This window comes from Neolamprologus multifasciatus, chromosome 11 (genome assembly GCF_963576455.1).
Source record: "Neolamprologus multifasciatus chromosome 11, fNeoMul1.2, whole genome shotgun sequence".
NCBI classification, from domain to species: domain Eukaryota; kingdom Metazoa; phylum Chordata; class Actinopteri; order Cichliformes; family Cichlidae; genus Neolamprologus; species Neolamprologus multifasciatus.
This window is the reverse complement of record NC_140449.1, coordinates 14,414,368-14,441,067: the sequence shown is the minus strand read 5'-3', so window position 1 is coordinate 14,441,067 and position 26,700 is coordinate 14,414,368. Positions and strand designations below refer to the sequence as shown.

Genomic DNA, 26,700 nt, shown 5'->3' with positions numbered 1-26,700 from the left:
TGAAAGCCGTGTTTATCAGGCACCTAGCAACACTGTTTTGAATGAAAATTACCCCTTTAAAGAGCAATTAGGAAAATGAACCTATAGGCCAAATGCCTTTGAGCTCCAGACTTACTTTAATATTATTCTACATTAAGTCACGCAGAAAATCTAGAGTAGAATCAGCTAAGCAAGTGTACAAAGTCCCCTGGCAATATTTTTCAATTGAAGGGCATGAGAGTTTGATGGAAGAGATGTGAAAGTTGTTTTCAAAGGGTGATGTTAACTAGGAGCTGTGTGCAAGAAACTTTATTGCCATGTTTCAGATTGGCAAAGTGACTGAAAATAACAAGATTAGATTAATTGCAGGAAATAACTCAGAGATGGTTTGATGTTTGCATGCATCTGTATTATTCATTGGGAAACCCTGTTACTAGAGCAATATCTTGCTTTCTCATGCGTGTCAGCTTAAATGAGTGAATATTTTCAAATCTACCTCACAGAGCAGCCCTGAGAACGGGAAAACAGTCTTTTGTATGGGTGCGTTGAAGGGCCAGCGCAACACCAGCACATACAGTATGAGAAGGCAATTAGAGATGGGGCCACATTTTACACACCGTTACCTTCCTTTCAAGACAAAAGCTTAAACAACTGCTGTAATAAGATGTCGAATTAAGCGGTGAAGGCCACCATGTGAGACTTGTTTTTCTGTAGCACTTTCCTCCTGTGTTTCCCATGTCAGCGAACCAGAGCGTGGCTTGTTTCTTTGTGTTCTAGATCGGGATCCAGATATCTTTCTCATCATCCAAGCCTTACTCCACTTTTCCCCCCATTAGATTTTCTTTCCCCCTAAATTCCCTCACACTCACCCGCCTCCCCTCTCCTCCCTCTGCACACATACATCTTGCACACACACCTCGTTATCTTATTTGTGGCCTTGGCAGCCAGATTGGTTGCCTTGTGGTTCAGTAGCCAGTTTTCTCTGTCACAGAGAGCCTTGGGTGCAGATCCTTCACCACACACGCTTCCATGAGAGCAGGAAGTCAGTTCCCGGCATGCTTTGCCCATCCCAGTGAAACCTGGGATGGATTAACCTTGGGCTGGGGGACCTTTCCAACTTGGAAAAGAGTTATGCAACTTCCCATACTTATTGCTGCTCTCTATTGCAGTGACGGTGAAGTGTTGGGCTGTACAGACGTTTGTTTAAAATTGGGGTTCAGTTCTGAGGGCTGGAGCAAGCTAAGACCTCATTTGTGATGTTTCCTAACGTAGGACTCACTTTTTACATAATGCAGGCTTTGGCAAAAGTTCACATACGTACCTTTTTAAGGCCCTCACAAGCCAATTGTCAACAAACACGAGAGAAAATACACATTGTGGAAGAGAGCCAGAGATTAATAATAATAAAATTAACTGAAATGACCTGCCAACCTTAGGCAAAAGAAGAGAACGAGTTCGACATGAGGCAGTGTGAAATACAAAATCGCTCTCACTCAGAGAATCTCACACCTGACGGTAATGATTAAAATGAAAAATCTTTTCTCTCTCTTGTTTCTGCTCAGGTGGTTCAGGAAAGCATCGATCCAAAGAGCCAAAGAAGAAGAACAAGCAGAGGCTGCGGTTTCGAGCTCAGAACCAGCACAGTGACCACTTGGCCTCTAAACGCTCCAGCCAGTGAGGACTGAAACTACCCAGTGAACAAAGAACCAACGCAAAGCTGCTAGCCGCTGCTGCACCTATATTCTGATTGACGACTATCATGAACCCCGCCACCTCCCGTCCTGCTGCCCAGCCCTATCCCACCTTCGCCCTGCCAACCAGGACTCATAAATCTGCCAGTCCAACAATATACAGCATATAATGTGTGATATAAGTACAACACTAAACCACAACCACACCAAACACATGCTTTCATGCCTCTGCCTCCTGCTAATTCTCCCCGAGCTGCAGTGACCAGTCAGGTGACTCTGTTCTCCCAGCCTTGTTACCTTGTGGATCTTTACAGTTGACATTACCGAACTCATTTCATCGTCATTAATAATGTCATTCAACGTCTGGGGTGACGGAAGACGGAGGAGCCACCATAGGTACCGCGGAGGAGCCAGGAAGGGGACGGTGAGGTTGTGAGGGAGTTGGCGACATAAACTGTTCGGGAGAGATTTAAAAATACGCTCGAGGAAGCAAAACGATGCTGATGGACAAGAAAATGGCATCTTGACCTGAGAGAGAGACTATTTTTTTGTTCCCTATATTTATGTCAAAGCTATCCTTACCTTCCTTATTCATGGAGACAAGTGTTCCCATTGTGGCCTTTATGTTATGTACATTTTTGAGAGTAATATTAAAAGAAATTACCATGCATAGTTGCAAAGTATTTTATTCTCAGCACAAACTGTTTACGTTCAGACCGCTTTATGCTCTAACTGTATAGTGTGGTTAAAAAACTAAAAAAGAAGAAGAAGAAAAGAATAAATTTAGTTGTTCAACTAGCATGGCAACAGACTCGTGTACATAGTTGATCTAATATTGAAAGCTTATTACTGTATTTTCAGTATTGACTCGTTCATTGTTCTAAATGTTTTAGAGAAAAAAAGGTTGTAATACAAGCTACAGATTAAAATGATTAAAAACAAATAATAAACATAGCCACCATATAGCTATTTCATTTATATGGTATATATTTGATTTATTTATTAATTCTGTTTTGTACTTTTTTTGGGTTCCGTGAGAATTTTTTGCCTCATACTGTTACTCTTATATGCTGAAATATTCTTTGCGTTCCTTATAACAGTGCATATCTTTAACAAGTGGAAACGCTTTCTCGTCTGTCACGCAGGTGTTGTATTCCTTTCATTTGACCTCATCTACTGATTTTGATGTTTTAAAGAAGAAGAAAAAAACAGACTAATAAAACTATGCTTTGACATATTCTAGGTTTATTGATTAGGATCCAGCAAATGTATGGTCATAGGACTGCATATGTGTACATTGTGTTTTATTAAAAAACATTTCATGTGACTGTATGATGAAGCCTTTCATTATTGTCTGTGGCTATAATATATGTGGCTAAACTCTGAAACTGTAGTTTTCTTGTCTTTTTTTTTCCCCGAGTACCATCGAGTGATTTCAAAAACATTTGTGAAATCCGTCATGTCATACTGCATGAGACAAGTGGTATCTCCTGCCAAAGGATTGGATATGGTCGACTAGGCCTTAACGGCATGACAGCACCGTTAAGGGTTTGTAATTCACTATGACGTAGCCTCGTGAAAGCTACAAAACCAGCGGATGTCATTGGTGGCTCATCCATCTCCAGCATTACACTATAATTTCCTAACAACTTGCGTTTGGCTGTGTCTTTTGTCATGCGACACACACAATCAATCACCAACTTAAGTGATGCACGTCGCACTTACTTCTGTGATCTTCAAAACATTAAATAATCACAGAGAAATTTAGCTTTATGCTAAATCTATCTGGTATATGGGTGAAGAGAGGATGTTCTAATGCAAGTCATGGCTAATTTAACCCGAGGTCCACGCTGCGTAATCACCATCCCAAAAAATGAAGGAAAGAAAAAAAATTCAAATCTGCCAGACAGCTTATGTATGGCCAGTAGCAGATGAATCGCGCTGTGTCACATATATATATCATCCTGGGAGAAAGAGACCACAGTCTTCCTGCTCTGGTTAACCCCCCCTGAAATCACAAATGATATTTCCACAGGGAGCCTGTCAGTGTTGAAATACCCCTCAGTTTATGGGCTCCATGTCTATCTTAAGGCCAAATATGCAGCTTTAAGTGCCTGAACATCTTTCACAGGTGTTCCAAGTGGCACGGCAGACTTTACCCAGGAGGCTTTTCACAGCTTAACAGTGGAGCCGCAAAACCGACATGTAGTAAAAGGTTATCAAGTCAAAAGAATAGCTAACACATTTGGTTATTTTAGTTACCATGACATTAGAACAATGAGAATAGAACCATTTAATCAAACGCAATACAAAATGTCAGCAATGTTTCAATAAGCCCTGTATGGCTATAGCAAAGAAATAATTTTTGGCTAGCATGTTAAGTTCACAAAGAGGATTCAGATCAGGTGTTGCCAGGTCACTGATAGGGCTCACTGAGCCTGTTCCAGATCTGGGAGTAGATCTTCCAGGAAACTGTCGTTACATTAGAAGCATGCCCTGATGTTGTCAGGCATGTGTACAAGAACATTAGGGAGCCATACAAACTAGTGAGTTGCTGCAGTGAAATTCCAGTATAATAGACTAACCTGCCTCATCATTTTTTCACTCTGATTTTAAGAGCGACTTTCAAATCTGCACTCTGTAGTTTGATTATTTTCATTTCGAGCAAACAGTGTGGCATCCTTTTGTTCCAAAGACATTACCCAGTCCGTATCAGTATAGATTTCTAGCATGATTTTTTCCCATTGAGATCTTTCCTTTAGTTTTTTTTAAAAATCCACATTTTCTGTCTTGTTATTTGGGCTTTTGGAAGCAGCCAAATTTTGGGGGGAATAACATCAATGGCCAGTGTTGGGGAGTAATGGAATACATGTACCGCCATTACGTATTTAAAATACAAAATATGAGTAACTGTATTCCGTTACAGTTACCGTTTAAAAAGGTGGTATTTAGAATACAGTTACTTTGTTGAAATAAATGGATTACACGGCGGTACTTCCCTGATTCATATTGTGGCGGGTCAGGCCTGTTTGGGTTTTGTTTGACAGCTACGTTCTGTTGTTCCAGGCGGCAGCGTTACGGTTACCATGGTTACAGGGTGACGCTCTCTCTCTGCGTGTTTCCTGGGTGAGAGAGGCCTTTTTGTTGTTGTTGTGCTAAGCTAATAGGCAAAATGCTACAGGCATAGCTCTAAAGAATGTAGCATCATAGGCTGTGTAGTCCGTGCTGCAGGGAGAATGGACTGCCATACCCGTTATGTGTCTGTGAGCGAGGGAGGGAGAAAAAGGAAAACTACGAGTTGTCATCGAGCAAAAACGGGAGCTGGAAGCATGTAAATATAATAATAACCACTGCAGCCTAGAAGAGTGCCGTGTGACGAGCCCAGTTGTAAGTAAGCTATTAAGACTCGACTGTACGCTGTGTTCCTGTTTTCCTCCGAAACAGCTAACTTTAACTCTAGCTAACAAACTTACCCAGATGCAAGCCTTTATTTGACAGACAAGTAGTATTAAATAGTTTTAGGCCTCCATCTAGAGCTGTCGGAAAATTTTACTTTCTAAAAAGATTTATTTAAAGATGGCAAAAGGGAGGCCATAAACAACCAGTTGGGCCAATGAGTAAATGAAACAAGGCAAAAATGAAATACATTTTTGAAAGGAATTAAACATGTCATAGATGTTGAGTAAGTTGTTTTTAAAGACATCTGCTGCCGGTTCCAAGTTAATGAACGATTCACAGATGTCATCTCCCGGGCCAGACTATCACTACTCCAGACTTGGGGATTAAACCTTACAGCTTACGGAGAGGAACTCCACTGAAGTGGATTCATTAAGCACAAGACCACCACTAAAGCACACATTGCAGCATCCACAGTGGAAAAAAGAAAGTACAAAGAATCACATCGCACATTTGATGCGATGCGATCAAACTCTTATAGTTATTCCTTAATATCGGTCTGTCCCTTTCCACTCATTTGTTTTTCTGTGACTGTGAGAAAAAGGACATTGCTGCAATTCTCAGTGTTGTTGAGGAGGTTAACAGTCATGCACACATCAGAAGGAATGGTCCTCCCTGTGCAAACCACTTCTGTAAAGTGTGTGAGTGTGTGTATGCCTTCCTTTGTGCGGATTTTTTTAATGTTTGTGCTGAATGCGGTTAGGTGGCTGAGACTGAAGCTCCCTTTTAATCTGACAGAGAGCATTTTCATTAGTTCTGTTGGGTCCTATTATTAAAGCCTGCTTCAAAGGCACAACAAGTGAAACCACTAACAGGAAATGACCCAGTGGGCTTGAATTCGGATAGATCAGTGCTTTTAAAGCAGGTTGGGATGGCGCTTAAGCGTATCTGCTGTCGGCCATGTATGCGGCTCACAAGACAGTAGGAGGATAACAGGAGGGGTGCCGAGACCTCTGCCCTATATTAAACATGCTGCAGCTTAATGCGAGTAAGCAGTTGTGGCATATGTGACACATTCGTTCCAATGTGCATGGCAGAAGTGGAAGTTATGACATTGGTGGGGCAAATAAGATTGCCCTGGATAATAAATGTTGCAATAATTTGCAGTTTTTAATAACTGTATAATGAGCCATCGCTTTGCCCTGTGAGTTGACGGAAATCTGGAATCATTAATCTTCTGGTGGGTTAGCCATGGTGTTTGGCACGGGCTGAAACAGCACTGAGTAGGAACATACTGGTGTCAAAGGACAAGCAGATCTTAATATTTTGAACAAGTTTGCCATATGTTAGACATCATGATGTGTACAAGGCTGCGAAATGGTGGCATTAATGGGTGACTTTTATTACTAAACTCGCTCCTAATTGCAACAATGCAATCCAAAGTCAACTCTCAAAGCAGGAACTCGCTTCATTTGGAGTTGCTAAGGAACACATTAATCCCTAGAATAAATACAGTCTTCAATAAAAGCTAATTGTCTGTGACAGTCATTTGCTTTGCTGCAGAAACATTCAAAATGGGAAACTGTAAAAAGATTCAGAGTTGGAGTAGCAGTGCACCGGTTAAGCCTGCGTGGATGATCGCAGTCGTGTAGCCGGGACAGGAAACGTAGGCCCTTTGTCATAATGCTCACCTTGTGCATTAATATTGCCATGCTTTGACACACATATATTTTTGTTTAAATTTCTGGATGACAAATGGGGATATTTATGAGTCACTTGCGCTGGTAGTGTTTCAGTTGAGCTTCATTGCAGCAGGTGCAGAAGAGAACATGGGACGTTTTTATCACCATCCATTACATGGAGCAGACAGGCATTTCTATACCTACCCGGCGTGGCGATTCCTAAGGGTGCAGTAACTATTGTTTTTCCTGGCCGATTCAACCCCGCGTTCTTCTGGAATACCTAGCTGGTTCTTTTACACTGGGATTCAAATGCAACACAAAGCCATTGTCCCTGCTCAGTCATAGGCAGAGCAACTCGCTCATACCACTCAGGATGTGACACGCAAGGGCTTTATGACCTGAAATGAATCATACTGCACACCTTAAACGCATTACAGGCTGGGCAAACATTTCCTCTAACTGGTGCTTTGAGAGCCATGGGCACAACCATTATATTGGACTCAAGAGCCAGCTGGTGAGGACAAATCCACAAGGATTCCTATTTTCCCTCTTCTGACTCTCTGGCAGCCCTGCTCCATTCATTCAATTTTTATATGTGCCCACTGCCTAGTAGCTGCGTTACTACTGGTTTCAAGGGAGAATTAATCAAAAACAGGTCTTATTAAAGTATATTAAGACCAGTTGAATGGGATATAATGTACTCAGTCAGAGCCCAGAGGGGCTTTATGTGAGCCATAGCTGACACTAGTGGCTTCTACGTGTAGGGATATGTTGTTCTGTAGTGGCACTGCATTCCTTCCTGGGGGGCTATTCGCTTAAGCCAGGTATTGCATTGTGGGTAAGCAGATTTTAAGTGGGTATGAATACAGCAGGGGGTAAAGCAGGCTCTCATTGTCCAGGAATGTTTATCCCCAACCCCTCCTTGATTCAGGGATGGATTATGCAGTAGCATGCTTCAGAAGCAACCTTTGGCTCCACTTGGAGGGTCTGTGGAAGGAATATTCATTCATACATATACACACACGTGCAAACGGTTGTTATCCTTCTAATAAGAAGCCAGGTTGATTGCTCCCTTAAGGCCCGTGGTGAGTAGGTGGAAGTGGAGCCGCTGAAGCAGGGTGTTGAGGGTAAGTCCCTGGGCTGGGCTCTTTGGGAAGACTGGAGCCAGTGATGCCCCCAGTGAGCGCAGCACAGTTATCATCTTCAGCACAGCAAATTTTATTGGGAAGTGTGTGGGTTGTAGAAACGTGTTTAATCAACTCAGCTATAGGGGAGGTCTTGACCTCATCGCAGACATTTCCAGCCCAGATTGAGCGTGTGTGTGTGCGTGCCTTTGCTGTTGAGCGTGACCTGCGGTGGAGTCACTGGGTGACACTCTGCTCTTTGCTGGTTTAAGTGATTAACTGGAGAAAGTGATAACTGATTTGTCAGTTAAGAGTCTGAAACAACTGCTGTCAAATGACATTTTTCCCTGTAGATCCAGTCACAAGGGACCTTTTTTGAAGTCCCTATCCCACAGTGTTAGATATCCATTTGTTTTAAACATCTTGCTTGCAATTTCTTTCCTATAAAGAAACAAGCTTGTAAATATTTAGCATTCGCTTAACTACGGAGTAAAAGTTGAGTCCCAAATTTGGATGGAAAGCACATAATTTATATTTTTAACCCCTGCTGAAGTCAAGTCAAGCGGCTTTATTGTCATTTCAACCATATACAGAGGTACAGTACACAGTGAAACGAGACAGCGTTCCTCCAAGACCATGCTACATGACTGCATAAAGTGCAAGTGTGCAAAAATTGCAAAAAACAGTGCAACAGCAGACAGAACAATGCAGACACAAGACAGTGCAGACACAGAAAGCGGGGCTTTCTGACATCACGGGCAGGTCAATAACCTTCAAATAACAATTACTGACTATTTGTAAATTACATTTAGTATCAGATGGGCTGGCATCCCCTTTGAATTGTGATGCCTATGTTTATTTCCAGACATTTCAGCAAGTGTTGCAGGTCAAGAGTTTGTAGCCCAGTAATTATGTGCTACATAAAACTCTTTGTTCCAGTTGTGTTTGTCTTAAAGATCTAAAGTGACTTTCTTTTGTGTGATTATTATTATTTTTCTGGCTAAACGCCATCCCCTGCAAATCAAATCACCAACAAAAAGCAGCACTGTGTGATTTCCTCATCTTACCACCCGAGAAGTTTAGTTTACACACTTAAATATCACTAGTTTAAAAGATTTATAGACGTAGTGTACTGCATTTACCGATGAACAGGGCCCTAATTGCTACCTGCCTGCACTGTGCCTCATATGTGTATGTGGGTATGAGTCAGATAAAATAAACCACATGGTGTGTGTGTGCGTGTCTCTGTGTGTGTAAGGAAGCTGAACAGAGCCCTGTGCACTCATTTACTATCTCCTTGTGTGGTTTGGCAGCAGCTTTGTCGGTATGGGGGCGTACAACGGGCATCCGTCTGGACGTGAGGCAAGCCTGGCATGCCTCTCAGCCCCCTGCAAGGCTGCATGAGGGTGGGATCAGAGCAGGAGTCCACCAGGCTCCAGACTGGTAGTCTGTGCATGCGTGTAAGCAAATGTGTGTGTTTTTCTTTGTGTATCTGCACTTCTGTGTGTATTGGGGGTAATTAAATTGTAATCACACAGGCTTAAACAGCAACCACAGGGTTTGCCATTGTTCTGCATGTCACTTGCAATCTGTTGACTTCTTTGCATATTGTTCCATCCATTCACAACTCTGTCAGATAGACTGCCTGAGTCTGTGTGTTCCCTAATTATTTCTACACCGGTTTAACACCGCATCATTTATTTGACCTTTGTGGTCATTATAACAGTGAGGCACGATCCAGCCATGCTGAAAGTAACACAATAGCATGCACACCACCATGGCTGGATGCCATACCTCCATGTTCTGTACTGGATAATAAGTGAACCACTGCAGAGCTGAGCCTGGTTTGCACTTGGACAGCAGACCACCCGCGGAAAATATAGCCGCCTCTGTTGTTTGTCCCTAGACACTCCCTCTTTCTGATCATCACAGTTGTTTATTGTACATAATAGTAAATACAGCATGGATAAATACATACATCATATTTTTAGCTGAAGATGAGAAAGTAAAGCTGCTTTTGATGGAAGCTACTCAAATCTGAGCCTCACTGGCAACATATGCCACAGCCACTGAGCAGGCAGCAGTCACAGCAATGATGGCATCTGACGGGGCTAGTGTCGCGATTCTCTCCGATGTCAAACGGCATCTGTGAAAAAAAAATTGAAATACGTCTGAACAATAAATACATCAAAGAGGTTTCTTCCTGTTAAAAGGGAGTTTTGCTTCCCACTGTTGCCAAGTGATTTCTCACAGAGGGTTGTTTGATTGTTTGGGTTTTCTCTGTCTTATTGTATCGTCTTTACCTTACAATATAAACCATCTTGAGGTGACAGTTGCTGTGATATGTTGTTATATAAACTGAATTGAATTGAATTTTCCTGACCTAGAGTTTAATTTTCCCCAGATACTGGTGTAGGCACAGTACGTCAGGGCTGTGACAACTAGAGGTTTTAAAGGAAAGAAGACACCGAAATTCTACCGTGTTTTTATTTAGTGTGAGTGGCTTTAAATCCAATGTTTACTGGCACATATTTCTAGCAACAATGTGGACACCAAAATAATGTGTAATTACAGTGTAATATAGGGTGGTTGGGGTAATGATACAGTAATACAGCCCTCTCCATGTAAGATTGGTCCTTTCCTCTAAAATATCTCAGTTATTAATTCCTCAAATACACTTGACGTATATTTTCTTTGTCTTTTTATCCTTTAAAACTTCAGTTTTTCTACTCCTTTGTTTTGCTTCATTGAAGCACTTTTTGGGTACTGAAAATGCACCCTAAATTTAAAAAAAAATTGCCCTGTCAAATTGTGCTACTTGAAAGCACTGTAGATTAGAAATTGAATGAACTCAAGCTCCATGACTTATTTTAAGTATTTGATCAACTCAGCATACCATCCATGTTTCTACTGACGTCTCTTCTTGCGTTGCAGCAGGATCATCAGTGCTCTTTTCTTCCTCCGCGTCTTCCACCTGTTGATTAGTTGCATACATTCAGAAACACAGTAAAACACACAGAGCTGATGAGCATTGAATAAAAAGGAATAAATCTCAATTTACATCAAGCAGGCTACTCACTGTTGTGAATGGGAAGGCAGCGTTCCCCTCAATGTAAATAGTTAGTGCGACAGCCAAGATGACTGCAGACGCGAATGTTTTCATTTTCAGCAGTTTAACTTGTCAGAGTAGTTGAATTTTTTCGTTTCTGCTATCAGCGCTTTTGAGCATAATGGCTCTGTTTGCTGATCATGCTGTTATTTATACAGTGTTACCTTGTCACTGGCAGTACTTTATTCCCTCTTGGGAAAGACTTGCAACACTACTTAAATGATGCTGGTTATTGTAATAGGAAATTCCCGAACAACAAAATGTTCAGTACTTTGCACTGGTGCGAACAGTATTTGTTCAATAATCTTAATTCCTTAATTCAGCCATAGTATTTAATTTTCACGAGTGCAACAGTTTAATACAGCACACAGTTTGCCATCTATATTCTGCACTATGCTACTAATACACTAATTATTATTTCAAATTAATGTGTCCAGTGCTTGGAACTTTCTTATAAGAAGATGCTAGACTGAGTGGCTTTCCAGTTTTCAACAGATCAGTATCAAATGTCATGTAACTGTCAACTTAAACACAGAGCAAATGGCTTATCTTTAAATTTTGTCACTCTATTACAACCACTTCAAATAATGTAAATCTGTTCAAGGAAATAAATTGTAGGGAAATACCAAAATCAATAATGACAGGAGTGCACAGTGTGTTTACTCTGATAAAGGTTCAAAGGGTCTTTTGAATTTTACTAAACATCTTGTGCAATAACCAAAATCCCTTATTTCCACTCTGTCTCATGTACTGTGACCCCTCTGACCTGTTATCTTAATGAGCACATCTGTGTCAACAACAACAGTAGGATTATTGGCTCTGCAGGAATACATTCTGCCTTTTTAACTGTTTTTTTTTTTAGGACTATAAAGAATAATTACTTCATTTTTTGGTCTCATTTATAGTAGCTGCAAGGACCACTGCAGCTACAAATCCCCCTCGAATATATTGATGAATTGATGGATGATTTCATTATTTTTAAAAAGATTCCAGCCCCTGAGGAGTAATGCTTTCAGCACTGGAGTAATGAGTGCAGTGTTTTAGTACCTGTGCAGGAAAATAAGAGCTTCTTGCAGTGTTGTCATTAATGGAGATCACACAGCTAGGATTTGTTTACCTTTTTCTTCTAAGTCCTGATAAAAGTAGTCCCCCTCTTCTCCCCCCTATGCATTACTTAATGTGATCAAATTTCATTTGAACACTTCACACCAATAAATGATCACTGAAAATGATCAGCTACATAACAGCCAAACCTACACTGTGAATTGTTAACCAACTTGTTAAGAACAACAAATGGAAACAAAACGAGAAAGTCTAATCCATCATCAGATCAAAAGATTTGTATGGGAAATAAAGATGTGGTCAAAAGTTTACATGCACTCATCATGGGCATGAATGTTGTGGTAACTTTGGGCTTTTAATGCTTTCTTTGAACTGTTGTTTTTCCAGGAATGATTGTACAGAAAATATCCTTAAAACAAGAATTAGTTGCAAAAGCTTGAATTTATTGATATATTAGAGCCTGTGTATATAAATATATAAATTCAATTTATTTCCATAATGAGTCTATATAAATGTTTGACAAAAAACAAACAAACTCCAGGGCTAAAAAATAAAGCTAAGATGTTATTGCCAAAAACCACTAGCTGGTACTATTTTTCTGCTTGAAAAACAAGCCAGTCCCCATAGACTTCCATGTTAAATTTATAAATTAACTTCTAAATCAAAAAACCCCAAACAACAATGCCATAAATATAAGGTCCCAAGCATGGAGAGGCTAAAGTCTAAAGTGCTGACGCACAAATACAGACTTTTGCCAGGCAGGAACCAGTTTAGCTGGTTACTGCTTTCAGCTGTTGCCATCTATATAAATGTAGTTACAGCATAAAGTGGATGAATCAACACTTCATAGCACATTTGCTGTCATATACCATTGTGTCCTTATACTGTGAGAAGTACTACTGAGTAACGATTGAACTGTCTATATTATATTTATATAAAATGTTATGTAGTGCTACATAATTCAAATTATAGGCCATCCATGTAAAAATGTAACTTGAAGTAATGTTCTACTTCGTGTTTAGTCTAACTTCTGTTGAACTTAAAGCTGCTCTTTATCAGCTGTAGTGTCATAAAATCTGTTTTTCAGAGCAAAAGAATTATTCTGAAGTACTGTTTAATGTTATTATTTGACAGACTTGATTAATGAGTACACACATGTGATTAAATATGTTGATACAGTCACATCATTGCAGACATAGACAATACAACCTTACCAAATCAAAATGTTTCATCCTATGAACACAGTTAAAACTGACTATTTTAAAGCTTCATAAGTTAATATTGAGTGGTTGTGGGAGCAGGAATCCTCAGAACCTGCAGCAAATTCCACAGATACCGGGGGTGCAGCAGCCACAGCAAAAGCGACACTTGATGCCAGGCCTGTGTATGGTGTTATACAACTTCTGTGGGAAACACAAGAGACATGAGCACGGAGTTCATCTGCAGCAGCATCACTGCTCTTTATTTTCACCTGCTCTAAAAAACACTTTCATTTAGCTGAAGTAATTTGGCCACATTCACTCAGTTAGTGTTACTTACCTTCCATGAGTCCACTAATATCTGCTCACGTGCTGCTGCTGGATAGTCCATGCTCATTGGCTCCTCCAGCTCCTGCTCCTGTTAATGAATTGAGTGCAGTAGAAACCACATTGTAGCACTGAAACAAACATTTGCAGCTTGTAAGCTAATACACTGGTTAAAGTCAAGTTCTTACTTCAGTGACTGGGACAGCAGTGCTCTGCTGGACACAAATGAATGTGAGCACGACGGCCACTGCAACTGCAACACTGAATGTCTTCATCTTAGGAGGCTTTGAGAGGCTCAAGTTTGACTCTTTCTCCTGGTCTGGATGATTGCTGTGAGCTGAGTCCTTCTGTCTGATGGTTAATGTGTGCAGAAGTGCTGATATTTATACTGATTTGGGCCCCTGCGGCCTTGTCAGTCACAGCTCTTACTCTACCTGATTTCAGGAACAAGCTTGCAACATCCTTAACTTTCCCATAATTCCTATGTGACCCCGGGGAGTGGAAATTTCTGAGGAACTGGAAATTCTCTTGCCCATAGTGATGCATTATTATGAACATGAATAAGCATAAATGATTTGCATGTCACTATAAAACATTGTATATCATTTTGAAACACTGTACAAAAGAGACTTTTTCAATATAACATTTTCACATTCTGTTCAATTCAGTTTATTTATGTTGCACCAAATGATGACAACAGTGAGGTAAAGACCTTATAATAATACATGTCCCAGTAGGATAAAAACTGGTAGAAATAACAAAAATAGTGAAGGTTGATCCATGATTCACACTGATGTAAATTACTGGAAGACTTAATGATGTCACAAGACTTTAAACTTAACTATAACATAGATCTACATACAGAGTTTTAATGGCATAGATAACATAAGGTTGTCTAAAACATTTATGAATGAACTTGTATAGAAAGTGTTTTGAGTAAACAGCATCCAACACTTCTACATTCTTTAAAAAAAGTATGCTTAGTTTAACTTTCAAATAACCAATGAATCAGTCCATCAGCTCAAAGCTATTGTACATTACTGCATTTTTGTCATAATTAGTGGTAATATTAAATGATGATGAGATGCTCCCTACTCATATAATCATAAATATGGGAAAATTCCACCAGATGTAAAACTCATTGTGGTTCTGTCCTATTCAAAAATATTGTCGTCTTGAGTAACATATCTATAGAAAGTTGAATAATGCTGTGAGTGTAAAACCTTAGTTTTTCATGAAAATGGTGAAATAGTGAAAAAATTGTGAAAAACTTCATGAAACAACATCAGTTTTGAAAAACACCAAAGGATATCTTCATGATCACTTTATGAAAGAGCACTAGTAATAATTTTTTTGACATTTTTTGACAGTTAATGTTAAGCTGCTCACTTTACTTTTGCTATCAATGACTTGGCTCTATTAACAGGTTGTACCAAATACTATATGGGCAAGAGTATGAGGCCACAACTCTTAACTGACATCAGCACAAAAACTGGACAAAAAGATCAGGAGCTTCATGTCACTGGTTTCCATTAATGTTTTATTCTTGTCAGACAGAAACAGAAAAAAACAGCACATGTTGTAGTATAGTGACTTTTTAATATAATAACATACTGTAGTTCCAAATGCTTGGTACACTGTTCACTGTTACAGCAGGATGACCAGATGAAGAAACACTGTCAGACTTTAACAAATGCTAAGCAGTCAAATCATTTCACGTATAACAGTCAATATTTAGTGGTTGATGTGATAATTGCAGGTAGATATTCTCAGAATCTGCAGCACAATCCGCAGACACCAGCATTGCAGCAGCCGCAGCAAAAGCGACACTTCATGCCACGCTTCTGTCTGTGGTACGGCATCTGTGTGAAAGAGAAGAGCAGAGAGTTTATCTTCAGCTGCAAGTCACTTCATTGTTTCTAATTTTATGTAAAGCTGTGAGTGCACAGTTTATTTTAAACATCTTCCTGCATTTCAGAGATCTCACAATTACTGTCTTCATTCATTTATTGAAGTAAACTCACCATCCATGAGTCAGCTGATACCTCCTGATGTTCAGCAACTGGACTGTCATTGCTCACAGCCTCTTGTAGCTCTTGTAGTTCTCGTATCTGTAGAGAAAGAAAACAGATCTTAGCATCTTCACAACAAATTCATGAAGAAGAAGCACATTACATGAATTTAACACAGTCTGTAACCTCAGCAAATGTGGCAGAGCTCTGCTGAATGCAAATACAGATGAGTGCAACGGCCACTGCAACTGCAACGCAGAACGTCTTCATCTTCAGGAGGTTTGAGTGGTTTAAGGTGGTCAGATCCTTTGACTCTCTCGTCGACTCTTGTCAGCTCCTTTGTGATGGTCGACTGAGGGAAAAGGTGCTGGTATTTCTACTCATTTGCTCCACTGCTGCCTCGTCACTTAGAGTACAGAAACTACTGTCGGGAACAGGCTTGCATCAATAGGACAGGGAAAACCCATATAGTTAAACATCCAAAGAAAAGGTCAAAGTTTATGCCGACTGAGAAAAGTACAGATTTTCTCGTTCCTCGGGAATTTCCCATTCCCAGAATTTCATAGCATAGGAAAATGAGGAGTTTTGCAAAGTATTCCAACCCTCGTACTTGTGGAGTTTGCTGCAGGTTCTGAGGTTTCCTGCTCCAACAACCACTCAGTATTAACAAACTGTATGCCAGAGACAATTTTCTGAGATTATACTGTTTTAGTCACATTGTGTCCCCAGTTACTGCATCAACTACATGCTTATATTACACAGTTTATCACAATAAACTTTATGGTCATTTAGATATAATGTGGATTTTTGTTGTCATTTTAAATGTCGATTTTTCCTTTGTTACATTTGTAAAACTGACTGCTATGCATCCATCCGTCCATCCACCAAAGCTGCCATAGGGCTACAGGAAGGGTATATCCTGGACAGTGTTAACACATAGAGAGAAAAGCATTCATGATCACAGTAACCCCTGTAACTGATTCAAAATCACAATTTAACCGAACACCAAAGTGTTCTGACTTTGGGGGGAGACTCTCCAAAATATTCTATTTTTATTTCAAACACATACGCAGGTGGTTACATATGGTTAAAATGATTCAAATGCAATAAATATACACATTTTTCATAGAGTCCATAACTTGATTATTGTCTGTAGCCCACATAATTAAACACTTTAGTTACATAAAACATGTGAGTTTTGATGTTATGTAGTGTATAGACTGTATAATAAATAAACATGTAGCCCAATAAGTATAAAATCCAGAAAGCTACACAACATGGGGCAGTTCATTTACAAACACAGGTGTAACTTCAGTTTCACACTGTTTTTATGTTAGAAAATAATCAAATTGTTAAATGCTTAAAGTACACAAAACGTCAGAAATCTGCACTGTCATGAACAAAAATGTAAACCTAATTTTTGGATTAACCCTCCGATGTCTGAATCCCAGGTTGTGCACATCAACATCACTGATTTGTACAAATACAGTTTATAATGAAGACATGTTAAATATTAAGCACTGAAAACAGTTTGGTTGTTGTTGTTTGGAACGTCATTTAATGCATGTTGTTTTGTTGCCATAGTGATGCCTCCAGGGGAAAATTAGGGAGCAGAGCAAGAATAAGACTGTGGATATATGTTTTGATAGCTTTGGGTTCTCTTTGTTTTTGCCTAACAATCATAAAGAAATGTATTATATTTTGTGTGTGTACTCATTATTGAGCTTTAATCCTGCACGAAGGCCAAGATGAATCTCTTAGAGTAGAACTTTACAGTAACTATTAGAATAAAAAAAACAAAATACATTGACTGCTTTAGTTTTTTAGATTCACTTCTGTCTTAAGTATATTTTGTCTCCATATAAAAGATATCAAAATCTGTGCATACAGATACAAATCTATGTACATTCTGCAGTCTATGATGCTAAAATGACATCACAGCATTTAAACATGTTTTGAATGAAAACATCAGCATATGAAAACAAAACTGAAGAGACACTGCAACCGTATGAAAGAAGACGACAATTTAGTGAAATTTCTACATTTCCCTGAGGATTAACTGCTCTGTAATTTACCAAGAACTAAAGTAAGCTCAAATTTCATTTTATAGAGTTAAGATCATTTACTTAAATATAAAGCCTGATTTTCCTGCCTGCCAGGACAGTATTTATGTACTTTACATTGTGCAAATCTAGACTATATTTTACATCATAGAGAGGATGATGTGGATCTATTATTCAGGAAAACAAATGAAGACTTAACTATTTGTCAGCTGTTGTAATATTTGACAAATTATACATAAATTAGAAAATGTTCTTAATCATATCTTAGAGTGACAGAAGCTCTGCTGTTTATCTTAGTATCTGCAGTTTTTACACGCTTACATAAACACACACAGTTACTGTCCCTCCATTTAGAAAGACAGAGGCATCAGAGTGAGCATCATTCAACACAGACGCTCTCACAACCCAAATCCTGACGTCGGTTTGCAATAAATGTAATTTTAAAAAATGACATTCATGTATGCTATATGCATTTTGTCCATTCCAAAGTTGTGAGTCTATACCAGCCAAAATGCTGTCTTTAGTTATTAACATTTGAAATGATGAAGGCACTTGAAAGTAACACAACATTAGCTGCCTTTCCAGAAAAAGACAAAAACCTTTCAGAAGTACGTAAGGTTTTGTGAGGTCCCAGGCTTCTAGACTTCTGATTGGCCAACATTTCTACACGGTTAGGATTTGGCATGTTCCTGACTTTGTTTTTAGGGTTTACATGTGGAAGGAGATATTTTTTCAAAACTGCACATGTGGACGGGATTTTTTTTAAATGAAAAAGGAAAATTTCCGTTTACAAAGATGCCCGTGGACGTGTTGACGTAGCCTAAAGTTATCACAAAAAAAGGAAATTCGCTGAACATTCTGAGTTGAGGTTTAGTGATCATTGTTGTTTTCTGTTCCTTGTAGTCAAAATGAATGGAGGCGGAGATCGATCACAAAATAACCATAATGGTAAGCACATGTACTCAGTCTTGAAATTGATAAAAAACTGATTTTCAGCAGATATTTATGAATGCTAATTAAAAGATAAAATGATCTTGCAGGCCGACAGGTTAACCCAGAAATGTTTCCAGGAGGAGATCAGGAGGGAGCTTATGAACCTATTGGTGGAATCTGGGGTTTAGTGGACCGTCTTTGTGTTTTTCTCTATGATATCTTTTTTTGGAGACTGATTGAGCTATTAGATGAATTAGAGGATCCATATGATGTCTTATACATTGACTTTCACAATGTCAATGACAGCAATGTCAACAATGTAAACAATCACAATATTAATGGGAGAGACAATAATGCCAATGTTGACAACAATGAACTGCATGATGATCATAATGCTGTTGTTGTTGTCGGCATTGAAAATGACGATTCTGATGAGGCATTTGAAGACTGTGAGGATGTTCACCCGTACATCCCAGAAGAGGATCCTCAGCCAGGTGTATCCAGGAAGCGGTCTAGAGAGATGGATGTGAAAGATGTGGAACCAAACAAAAGAATCAGATGGAGCGAGGAGTTTTCTGATGATGACACTGACTTCATCTCTGCCTGTGACACTGATAGCGGGGGCTGTCCTCATCTTGGTAATATTGCTGATGAGGTACCGCTGCCTGTTGGAGCCACGAAAAGGTCCAGAAAGGAAGATGGAGATGAAGAAGAGCCTAATAGCAAAAAATCCAGGCTCGCAAACTCTGATTCAGGGAACAGCTCAAATGTGTATGATCACTCTGAGAGCAGTAGTGATGAACTTTTTGAAGACGCACATGAAGAGCCTGACAACCATGAAACTGGAGGCTCGAGGAAAAGGTCCCGAGAGGATTTGGAGGAAGAAGAGGAATACTTGCGTGTTTGCAAATTTCGGAGGTGTTCAAATGAGTCCACCAGCACCAGTGATGACAACTAACACTATTTCAACGGGTTTTTTCTGTATCCTTTTAGTAGGCTGATGGCCTACTCAGGTGACCCTGAATCCTCCCTTGGTTTTGCTGCAATAAGCTGGGCATACACTGCAATTTTTTCAGTCAGCTCCTGTTCAAACTGTCCGATTGACTCGCAGGGGTTAGAAGTTCGTAGGTGCATGACTGAAAAATCGGCTCAAAATGGGCCACACAGTGTATGTCCAGCATTAGGCATAGGCTGCTGGGGGATTCCCATGATGCACTGGGTGTTTCTTCTTCATCCACTATGTGTTAATAGACCTCTCTGCACTGAATTGTACTTGTTGTTAACCTCTGGCTCTCTTCCACAGAATGTCTTTATCCTGTTTTCCTTCCCCCTCCCCAACCGGTTGCAGCAGATGGCCGCCCCTCCCTGAGCCTGGTTCTGCTGGAGGTTTCTTCCTGTTAAAAGGGAGTTTTTCCTTCCCACTGTTGCCAAAGTGCTTGTTCATAGGGGGTCATTTGATTGTTGGGTTTTTCTTTGTAAGTTTACCTTACAATACAAAGCACCTTGAGGTGACTGTTACTGTGATTTGGCGCTCTATAAATAAAAGTGAATTGAATTTAAAATTGAATGGATGTCACTGTGTAGATATATTCCCTCCATAGAAGGCTTAGACCCAAACGCAGATTCAATGCACATGGTTAAACTATTTATAAGAATTTGTTTAAAGAGATGGAATGGAGAACGTGGCTAGAGCTAGGAGTGTCAGCAGGGAGCAGGAACCAGAGGAAAAGCTATCGAGAGACTGATCACCTGGGTCGTGATGGGAACAGTCCAACGGGAATTCTGCATCAATCAGTCAGCGTAATGCCTAAAAGTTTATTCAGATGTAAATATATTACATTTTTTAAATTACATGAAGAATATGAAAAAAAATCATCAGTGTTTTTAATGACACTGCATTTCATTCATGTGTCTCTATTGGACAGTGTTGTAGAAGTTACAGAAGATAGGAATCAGTTCCAGCTTGGCCTGACGTTTGATCACGTTTGGTTGTACTGGCTTTGAGCCTGCTTGTGATACGCTACATCCACATGATACAGCTACTCTAGCTTTTTATGAAGTGTCGTGAAATATTTTTGCTTAAATGTTCTGCAGAACGGATGCAGCGCACATACAGTACAGATATTATCTGAAACAGCATTACACAGTGTTACACCTACTTTACAGTTTCACCACAGTGCAACGTCTCTCAGTATTGTTGAGATGTTTTCTATTATTATGTCCAGTATCAAATTTCTGCTGTACGGAAATCTTTCTATTCTCTCCTTTTCTTCTGTGTGAGGGATTCCTGCATTAATCATGCAGCTTAGAAACTTCATATGCACACCGTGAAAACACCTCCGAATAAATTCAGTGACAAGTTGTCAAGATAAGATTGTCTAAAACATTTATGAATGAACTTGTATCGAAAGTGTTTCTAGGAAACATTATCTAACACTTCTACATTCTTTAAAAAAAGTATGCTTGGTTTAACTTTCAAATAACCAATGAACCAGTCCATCAGCTCAAAGCTATTGTACATTACTGCATTTTTGTCATAATTAGTGGTAAAATTGAATGATGATGAGATGCTCCGTACTCAATAATTACAAATATGGGAAAATATGCTCCCTTTACTTTTGCTATCAATGACTTGACTCTATTAACAGGTTGTACCACATATGACATGGGCAAGAGTATGAGGCCACAACTCTTAACTGACATCGGCACAAAAACTGTACATCAGGAGCTTCATGTCACTGGTTTCCATTAAAGTTTTATTCTTGTCAGACAGAAACAGAAAAAAACAGCACATGTTGTAGTATAGTGACTCTGAACTTTTTAATATAATAACATACTGTAGTTCCAAATGCTTGGTACACTGTTCACTGTTACAGCAGGATGACCGAATGAAGAAACACTGTCAGACTTTAACAAATGCTAAGCAGTCAAATCATTTCATGTATAACAGTCAATATTTAGTGGTTGATGTGATAATTGCAGGTAGATATTCTCAGAATCTGCAGCACAATCCACAGACACCAGCATTGCAGCAGCCACAGCAAAAGCGACACTTCATGCCACGCTTCTGTCTGTGGTATGGCATCTGTGTGAAAGAGAAGAGCAGAGAGTTTATCTTCAGCTGCAAGTCACTTTATTCTCTCTATTTTTACGTGAAGCTGTGAGTGCACAGTTTATTTTAAACATCTTCCTGCATTTCAGAGATCTCACAATTACTGTCTTCATTCATTTATTGAAGTAAACTCACCATCCATGAGTCAGCTGATACCTCCTGGTGTTCAGCAGCTGGACTGTCATTGCTCACAGCCTCTTGTAGCTCTTGCAGTTCTCGTATCTGTAGAGAAAGAAAACAGATCTTAGCATCTTCACAACAAATTCATGCAGAAGAAGCACATTACATGAATTTAACACAGTCTGTTACCTCAGCAAATGTGGCAGAGCTCTGCTGAATGCAAATACACATGAGTGCAACGGCCACTGCAACTGCAACGCTGAACGTCTTCATCTTCAGGAGGTTTGAGTGGTTTAAGGTGGTCAGATCCTTTGACTCTCTCGTCGACTCTTGTCAGCTCCTTTGTGATGGTCGACTGAGGGAAAAGGTGCTGGTATTTATACTCATTTGCTCCACTGCTGCCTCGTCACTTAGAGTACAGAAACTACTGTCGGGAACAGGCTTGCATCAATAGGACAGGGAAAACCCATATAGTTAAACATCCGAAGAAAAGGTCAAAGTTCATGCCGACTGAGAAAAGTACAGATTTTCTCATTCCTCAGGAATTTCCCATTCCCAGAATTTCATAGCACAGGAAAATGAGGAGTTTTGCAAAGTATTGCAAACCCGGTATCTGTGGAGTTTGCTGCAGGTTCTGAGGATTTCTGCTCCAACAACCACTCAGTATTAACAAACTGTATGTCACAGACAATTTTCTGAGATTATACTGTTTTAGTAACATGTCCTCAGTTACTGTCTCAACCACGTGCTTGTATTGCAAAGTTTATCACAATAAACTTTTAATTTAAGTGTAATGTGCATTTTTGTTGTCATTTTAAATGTAGCTTTTTCCTTTATTAGACTTGTAAAAATGGCCACCCATCCATCTAACCATTTACATAACCACTTTCTTGTGGGGTGGGCTGGACAGTGTTCACACACAGAGAAACAAGCACTCAAAGTACAAAAGCTATGTCTGGAGCAGTCTTGCATCAGTGGGACTGGGAAATTCCACTGCATCGGAAACAGGAAATTATCCATGTTTGTTTCTTTGCTCTGCAACTCCAAGTTTCTTTTTTCAAGCATCATTGTGATACTTTTAATGAAGAACCAAAATATGTACTATTTATATCATTATACCTTGATACGTTGTTTCCTTATAATAACTTCAAAAATTTTAATGGCTCATGAAAGAATTCTTTAAACCAACCAAACGGATGAAAAAGGATCAGGATCTCGAATGTTTATTTGCTGCAGATAATAACTTTTTAAATACTCAGATTCAATCCATCAAACTGTGGATGTCACTTGTGAGTTCATTTAAGAATGATGAGATAAGCATATAACCAATATTCTGAAAGCACTGCATGAAGTGTTGAGTCCTGTAGAAAATGCCCTTCTGTAGTTGAGTTAAAGAAAAGCTATAAACTCTTTCTTCTATGTTTAAATTTCATACACAGTATAAAGTGCCTAATACAAGCATACTGGATTTATAGCTGTGTGTGAACCAGCAAAGACAGGCTTACATTTGCATAAACTAAGTTCTTATATTACATCTTAACTCTGTCTTAGTTGCTGGTTCTAATTTCTAAAACCTGTCAGACTCACAGTAAAAGTGCCTCATAGAACCATAGTGTAAGCAACATTTACAGTTACTGTACATAAAACAAAAGAAGGCCTAGATCTAAACAGAATTATTATCTCTTAACTCTTCCTTGGCTGCTGTATTTATTTTCTGAAACCTGTCTGGTGTGCTGCTCAATGTTGTTTAAGCAGCTAGGACACGTTTTGTCGCTCATAACTCACAAGGGTTCAGCCTGCTCTCACAGGTGAACTTGCAACACTCTGTATTCCCAGCATCTATGCTTGAGCCTGCAGCTTGGAAATTCCAAGTGAAAGGCAAGCCTGCATTTGCTTGTTCACCATAGTTTGTCCTCAAATACCAAAGCAAAAGGAAAGTAATGCTGATTCTTTGAGATATAATGACAAACACGCATAACACACAAAATTATTTTGTAAAGAAGATGGATATATAATGGTGCTGCAGTTGTTTGTATTGCAATTACTCACTATTGAGTCCATCCCTCCATCTATTAATCGATCCACCCTCTTATGGTGTTCCTATATTTAACTTATTGTTGACCATTCATTGTGAATAGCTGTGTAACTACTGTGTAATGGGTTTCATTTTAGGGCTTTTGCCTTTTGGTTTGGGGTCTGTGCACCTGCAAACCATGAGTGGAGCAGTTCATTTATGTACTGAAACACCCTACGAATAAATCCAAGAATCTGTGTGTGTGTGTGTGTGTGCGTGTGTGTGTGTGTGTGTGTGTGTGTGTGTGTGTATTTTGATTTTCTTTCTTGACCGCTGTTCATCAGCTCCACTCTTTCCTGAGGGTAAGTGCAGCACTGGGGACTTTTGCATTAGCAGCTATCACATCTTGCTAACTGTAATGACTGTCTTTGTGAGAACATTTACAGACCGTATTTATTCAAGTCCTTTTTAAAAATTTAGCATTAGCTTTGCTAATCAAGCTCACTTAATGTGTTTATCCTAACAACCTTGGTTACATTCATCTTGAATGATGCACTAGTAATACTGTAAAGTAGCAGTACTAGTGCAGTGTCCAATGATGTGATAAATCATATGAGCATTCATAAAGCTGCTCTAAGCTGCACCCGCTTTGTTTATTTTCTTGTTTACAGCTTTTTCACCCCCACAGGAGCTAGTACTGTGGAAGCCCATTTCTGCCAAAAAAAAAAAAGTATTCATAACTCGAAATTTCATATTATTTTCTCAAAATTTCGACTCATTAACTCGAAAAGTAGCTCAAAATTTTGACTTACTTTTCTCAAAATTTTGAATTAATAAGTCGAAATTTCGAGTTAGTGCTGCCAGTCAGTAATCTACTTGAATGACGTCTTTTCCTTGTTACCCGGAAGCTGAAGCCCTCAGCCACAAATGCTACAGCTAAGCTACCAGTATTACAGCCAGTCATGAATGCACAAATTGCTGGTTATTTTCCAGCGTGACTTCACAAATGATGAAATCCTTGAGTTATTAGCGGAATCACATGGCGTTTCTATCAGCAAACATACTCCTGAAAGCGCCAATTTGTTGTGATCCGGTTTTGAGTGCGCATTCCACGTAGATTATTGATTGGCAGAGCTAACTCCAAATTTTGAGTTACTTTTCTCAAAATTTGGAGTTAATACATTGAAATTTTGAATTTATAAGTCAAAATTTCAAGAAAATAAGTCAAAATGTTGAGTTAATAAGTCGAAATCTCGAGAAAGATAACTCAAAAAAATTTTTTTTGGCGGAAACAGGCTTCCATAAGTTTCAGTAGTCAGTAAAAGCACGGATAAAACAATCTACTGTCTGAAGCAAAAGTAACACCTGACACCTAACAGGATTCTGTTCGATACTGTGTTTGATTTTGTGTGAAAGACAAGAGCAAAATGTGAAGAGCCTGCAGTATGATTCCTTAGCATACCCCCACCCCCCCCCCCCCACCCCTTTCTCCTGTGGAGAGAGGCATTGGGAAAATATGTTTTAAAAGAACCACACATACACACACACACATACACACACACGCACACACTTATATTTGAGTGATTTTACAGTCATTGTTTTAATTGAATGAATTGAGCACACCAACTGTGAGTCAGCTAACATCTCCCTATGTTAGCTGACTCACAGTTGCAACTGGACTGTCATTGCTTGTTGCCCCTGATAGCTCTTGTGGCTGTTTAAAGAAAACCAGATGTTAGTGTCTTGGCTGCTCATTCATGAATTTAAGTCGGCCTGTTTCGGCAAATGTAGCAGAGCTCTCCTGAAGGGCCCCTGCAACTGCAACATGTTATGTCTTCATTTTCAGGAAGGTTGAGATCCTCTGACTGGCTTCTGTCAGCTCCTTTGTGATGCTTGGCTGAGGTAAAAGGTGCTGGTATTTATACTCATTTGGTCCAAGGTGCCTCATTAGTCACAGTGTAGCATTTCACGACCAGCTTACATCAGCGGTACTCTTAAACTGCAAAGTGTTTTGCTCTGAAAGCATGTATCCTTCAGCAGTGTTGTACAGGAGGCTGTGCAGTGCTCAGGTCTGACCTAACAGGGTGGTATAATTTCATTCAGCTGTCTACGTTGGCTATAAAAAATATATATATTCTAAAAAGAAAAAAAAGAATTTAAACTGAATAGATAACAGCCTTTTCACCTCTTCTGATGGTCATATGTCTGTAACTGTATAAAAGGGCCCAAAGTTCTGTTAGTTTGATCCAGCCCACTGTCTGGTGACATCATCCAGTTAGTAAGGTGGGCAGTTTAATGTCGGACGAGCAGTGTTGGTCCGGTGGGGGTGCACTGATTCCTGTGGGATGTGATGTGTGCGTGAATGATAAAAAGCCACACACACCCCTGTGATTACAACCACGGGAATTGAACTGTAAGAATAAAGTGCCTCAAACCAAACCTCATGGAGAGTTTCTTAGCATCTTTAGTACTCGATGATTTCTAAACACTTGTTGTACAATGTGCTACATGTCTGAGACAACATGCCTTTTGTCCTGTCTTCTTTCTCTCACCCCAACAGATGGCCGCCCCTCCCTGAGCCTGGTTCTGTTTGAGGTTTCTTCCTGTTAAAAGAGAGTTTTTCCTTCCACTGTCGCCGACATGCTTGCTCATAAGGGGGTCATATGATTGTTGGGTTTTTCTCTGCATTATTATTGTAGGGTCTACCTTACAATGATGCTGGAAAGATGCGACTGTTATTGTGATTTGGCACTGTTTAAATAAAACTGAATTGAATTAAGACACACAAATATAAATTTGTGTGTTAATTATATTTATTTAATCTATATTTCTAAGCTCCTTTAAAACAATGACTTATTGATGTTAGAAATTGATACA

General features: G+C 39.5%; 5 protein-coding genes across 7 annotated transcripts in view; 2 read left to right on the top strand and 3 right to left on the bottom strand.

The window, feature by feature from the left end:
* rspo2 (R-spondin 2) overlaps positions 1-3,368 on the top strand; it is a 59,332-nt gene extending 55,964 nt beyond the window's left edge. The window contains exon 6 of the mRNA XM_085176802.1: positions 1,542-3,368. Coding sequence (XP_085032928.1) covers positions 1,542-1,657 — 116 coding nt within the window. The 3' untranslated portion in view covers positions 1,658-3,368. The remainder of the gene's footprint in view (positions 1-1,541) is intronic.
* A 5,031-nt stretch (positions 3,369-8,399) lies between these two features.
* On the bottom strand, positions 8,400-13,946 carry LOC146507975 (hepcidin-like). Of its 3 annotated transcripts, none has more exons than XM_085176808.1 (3): positions 13,758-13,944; positions 10,769-10,846; positions 8,400-10,018 (listed from the first exon to the last, which is right to left on the bottom strand). In XM_085176808.1, exons 1-3 carry the CDS (start codon positions 13,842-13,844, stop codon positions 9,917-9,919), a joined length of 267 nt encoding a protein of 88 aa, XP_085032934.1. In that variant the 5' UTR covers positions 13,845-13,944; the 3' UTR covers positions 8,400-9,916. The 3 variants fall into 3 exon arrangements, with proteins under 3 accessions (XP_085032934.1, XP_085032932.1, XP_085032933.1); XM_085176806.1 differs by lacking the exon at positions 13,758-13,944 and adding an exon at positions 10,952-11,117 and having other exon boundaries at positions 8,405-10,018; XM_085176807.1 differs by lacking the exons at positions 8,400-10,018; positions 10,769-10,846 and adding exons at positions 12,466-13,446; positions 13,583-13,660 and having other exon boundaries at positions 13,758-13,946.
* A 1,260-nt stretch (positions 13,947-15,206) lies between these two features.
* LOC146507974 (hepcidin-like) lies at positions 15,207-15,925 on the bottom strand. The gene is made up of 3 exons (XM_085176805.1): positions 15,768-15,925; positions 15,594-15,680; positions 15,207-15,431 (listed from the first exon to the last, which is right to left on the bottom strand). The coding sequence occupies exons 1-3, from the start codon at positions 15,849-15,851 to the stop codon at positions 15,339-15,341; spliced, it is 264 nt and encodes an 87-aa protein (XP_085032931.1). The 5' UTR covers positions 15,852-15,925; the 3' UTR covers positions 15,207-15,338.
* Positions 15,926-16,064: 139 nt separating this feature from the next.
* LOC146507973 (uncharacterized) lies at positions 16,065-21,249 on the top strand. Its single transcript, XM_085176801.1, has 3 exons — positions 16,065-17,667; positions 18,548-18,592; positions 18,685-21,249. Exons 2-3 carry the CDS (start codon positions 18,553-18,555, stop codon positions 19,533-19,535), a joined length of 891 nt encoding a protein of 296 aa, XP_085032927.1. The 5' UTR covers positions 16,065-17,667; positions 18,548-18,552; the 3' UTR covers positions 19,536-21,249.
* Positions 21,250-21,312: 63 nt separating this feature from the next.
* On the bottom strand, positions 21,313-22,177 carry LOC146507972 (hepcidin-like). The gene is made up of 3 exons (XM_085176804.1): positions 21,999-22,177; positions 21,825-21,911; positions 21,313-21,662 (listed from the first exon to the last, which is right to left on the bottom strand). The coding sequence occupies exons 1-3, from the start codon at positions 22,080-22,082 to the stop codon at positions 21,570-21,572; spliced, it is 264 nt and encodes an 87-aa protein (XP_085032930.1). The 5' UTR covers positions 22,083-22,177; the 3' UTR covers positions 21,313-21,569.
* Between the last annotated feature and the right edge of the window lie 4,523 nt (positions 22,178-26,700).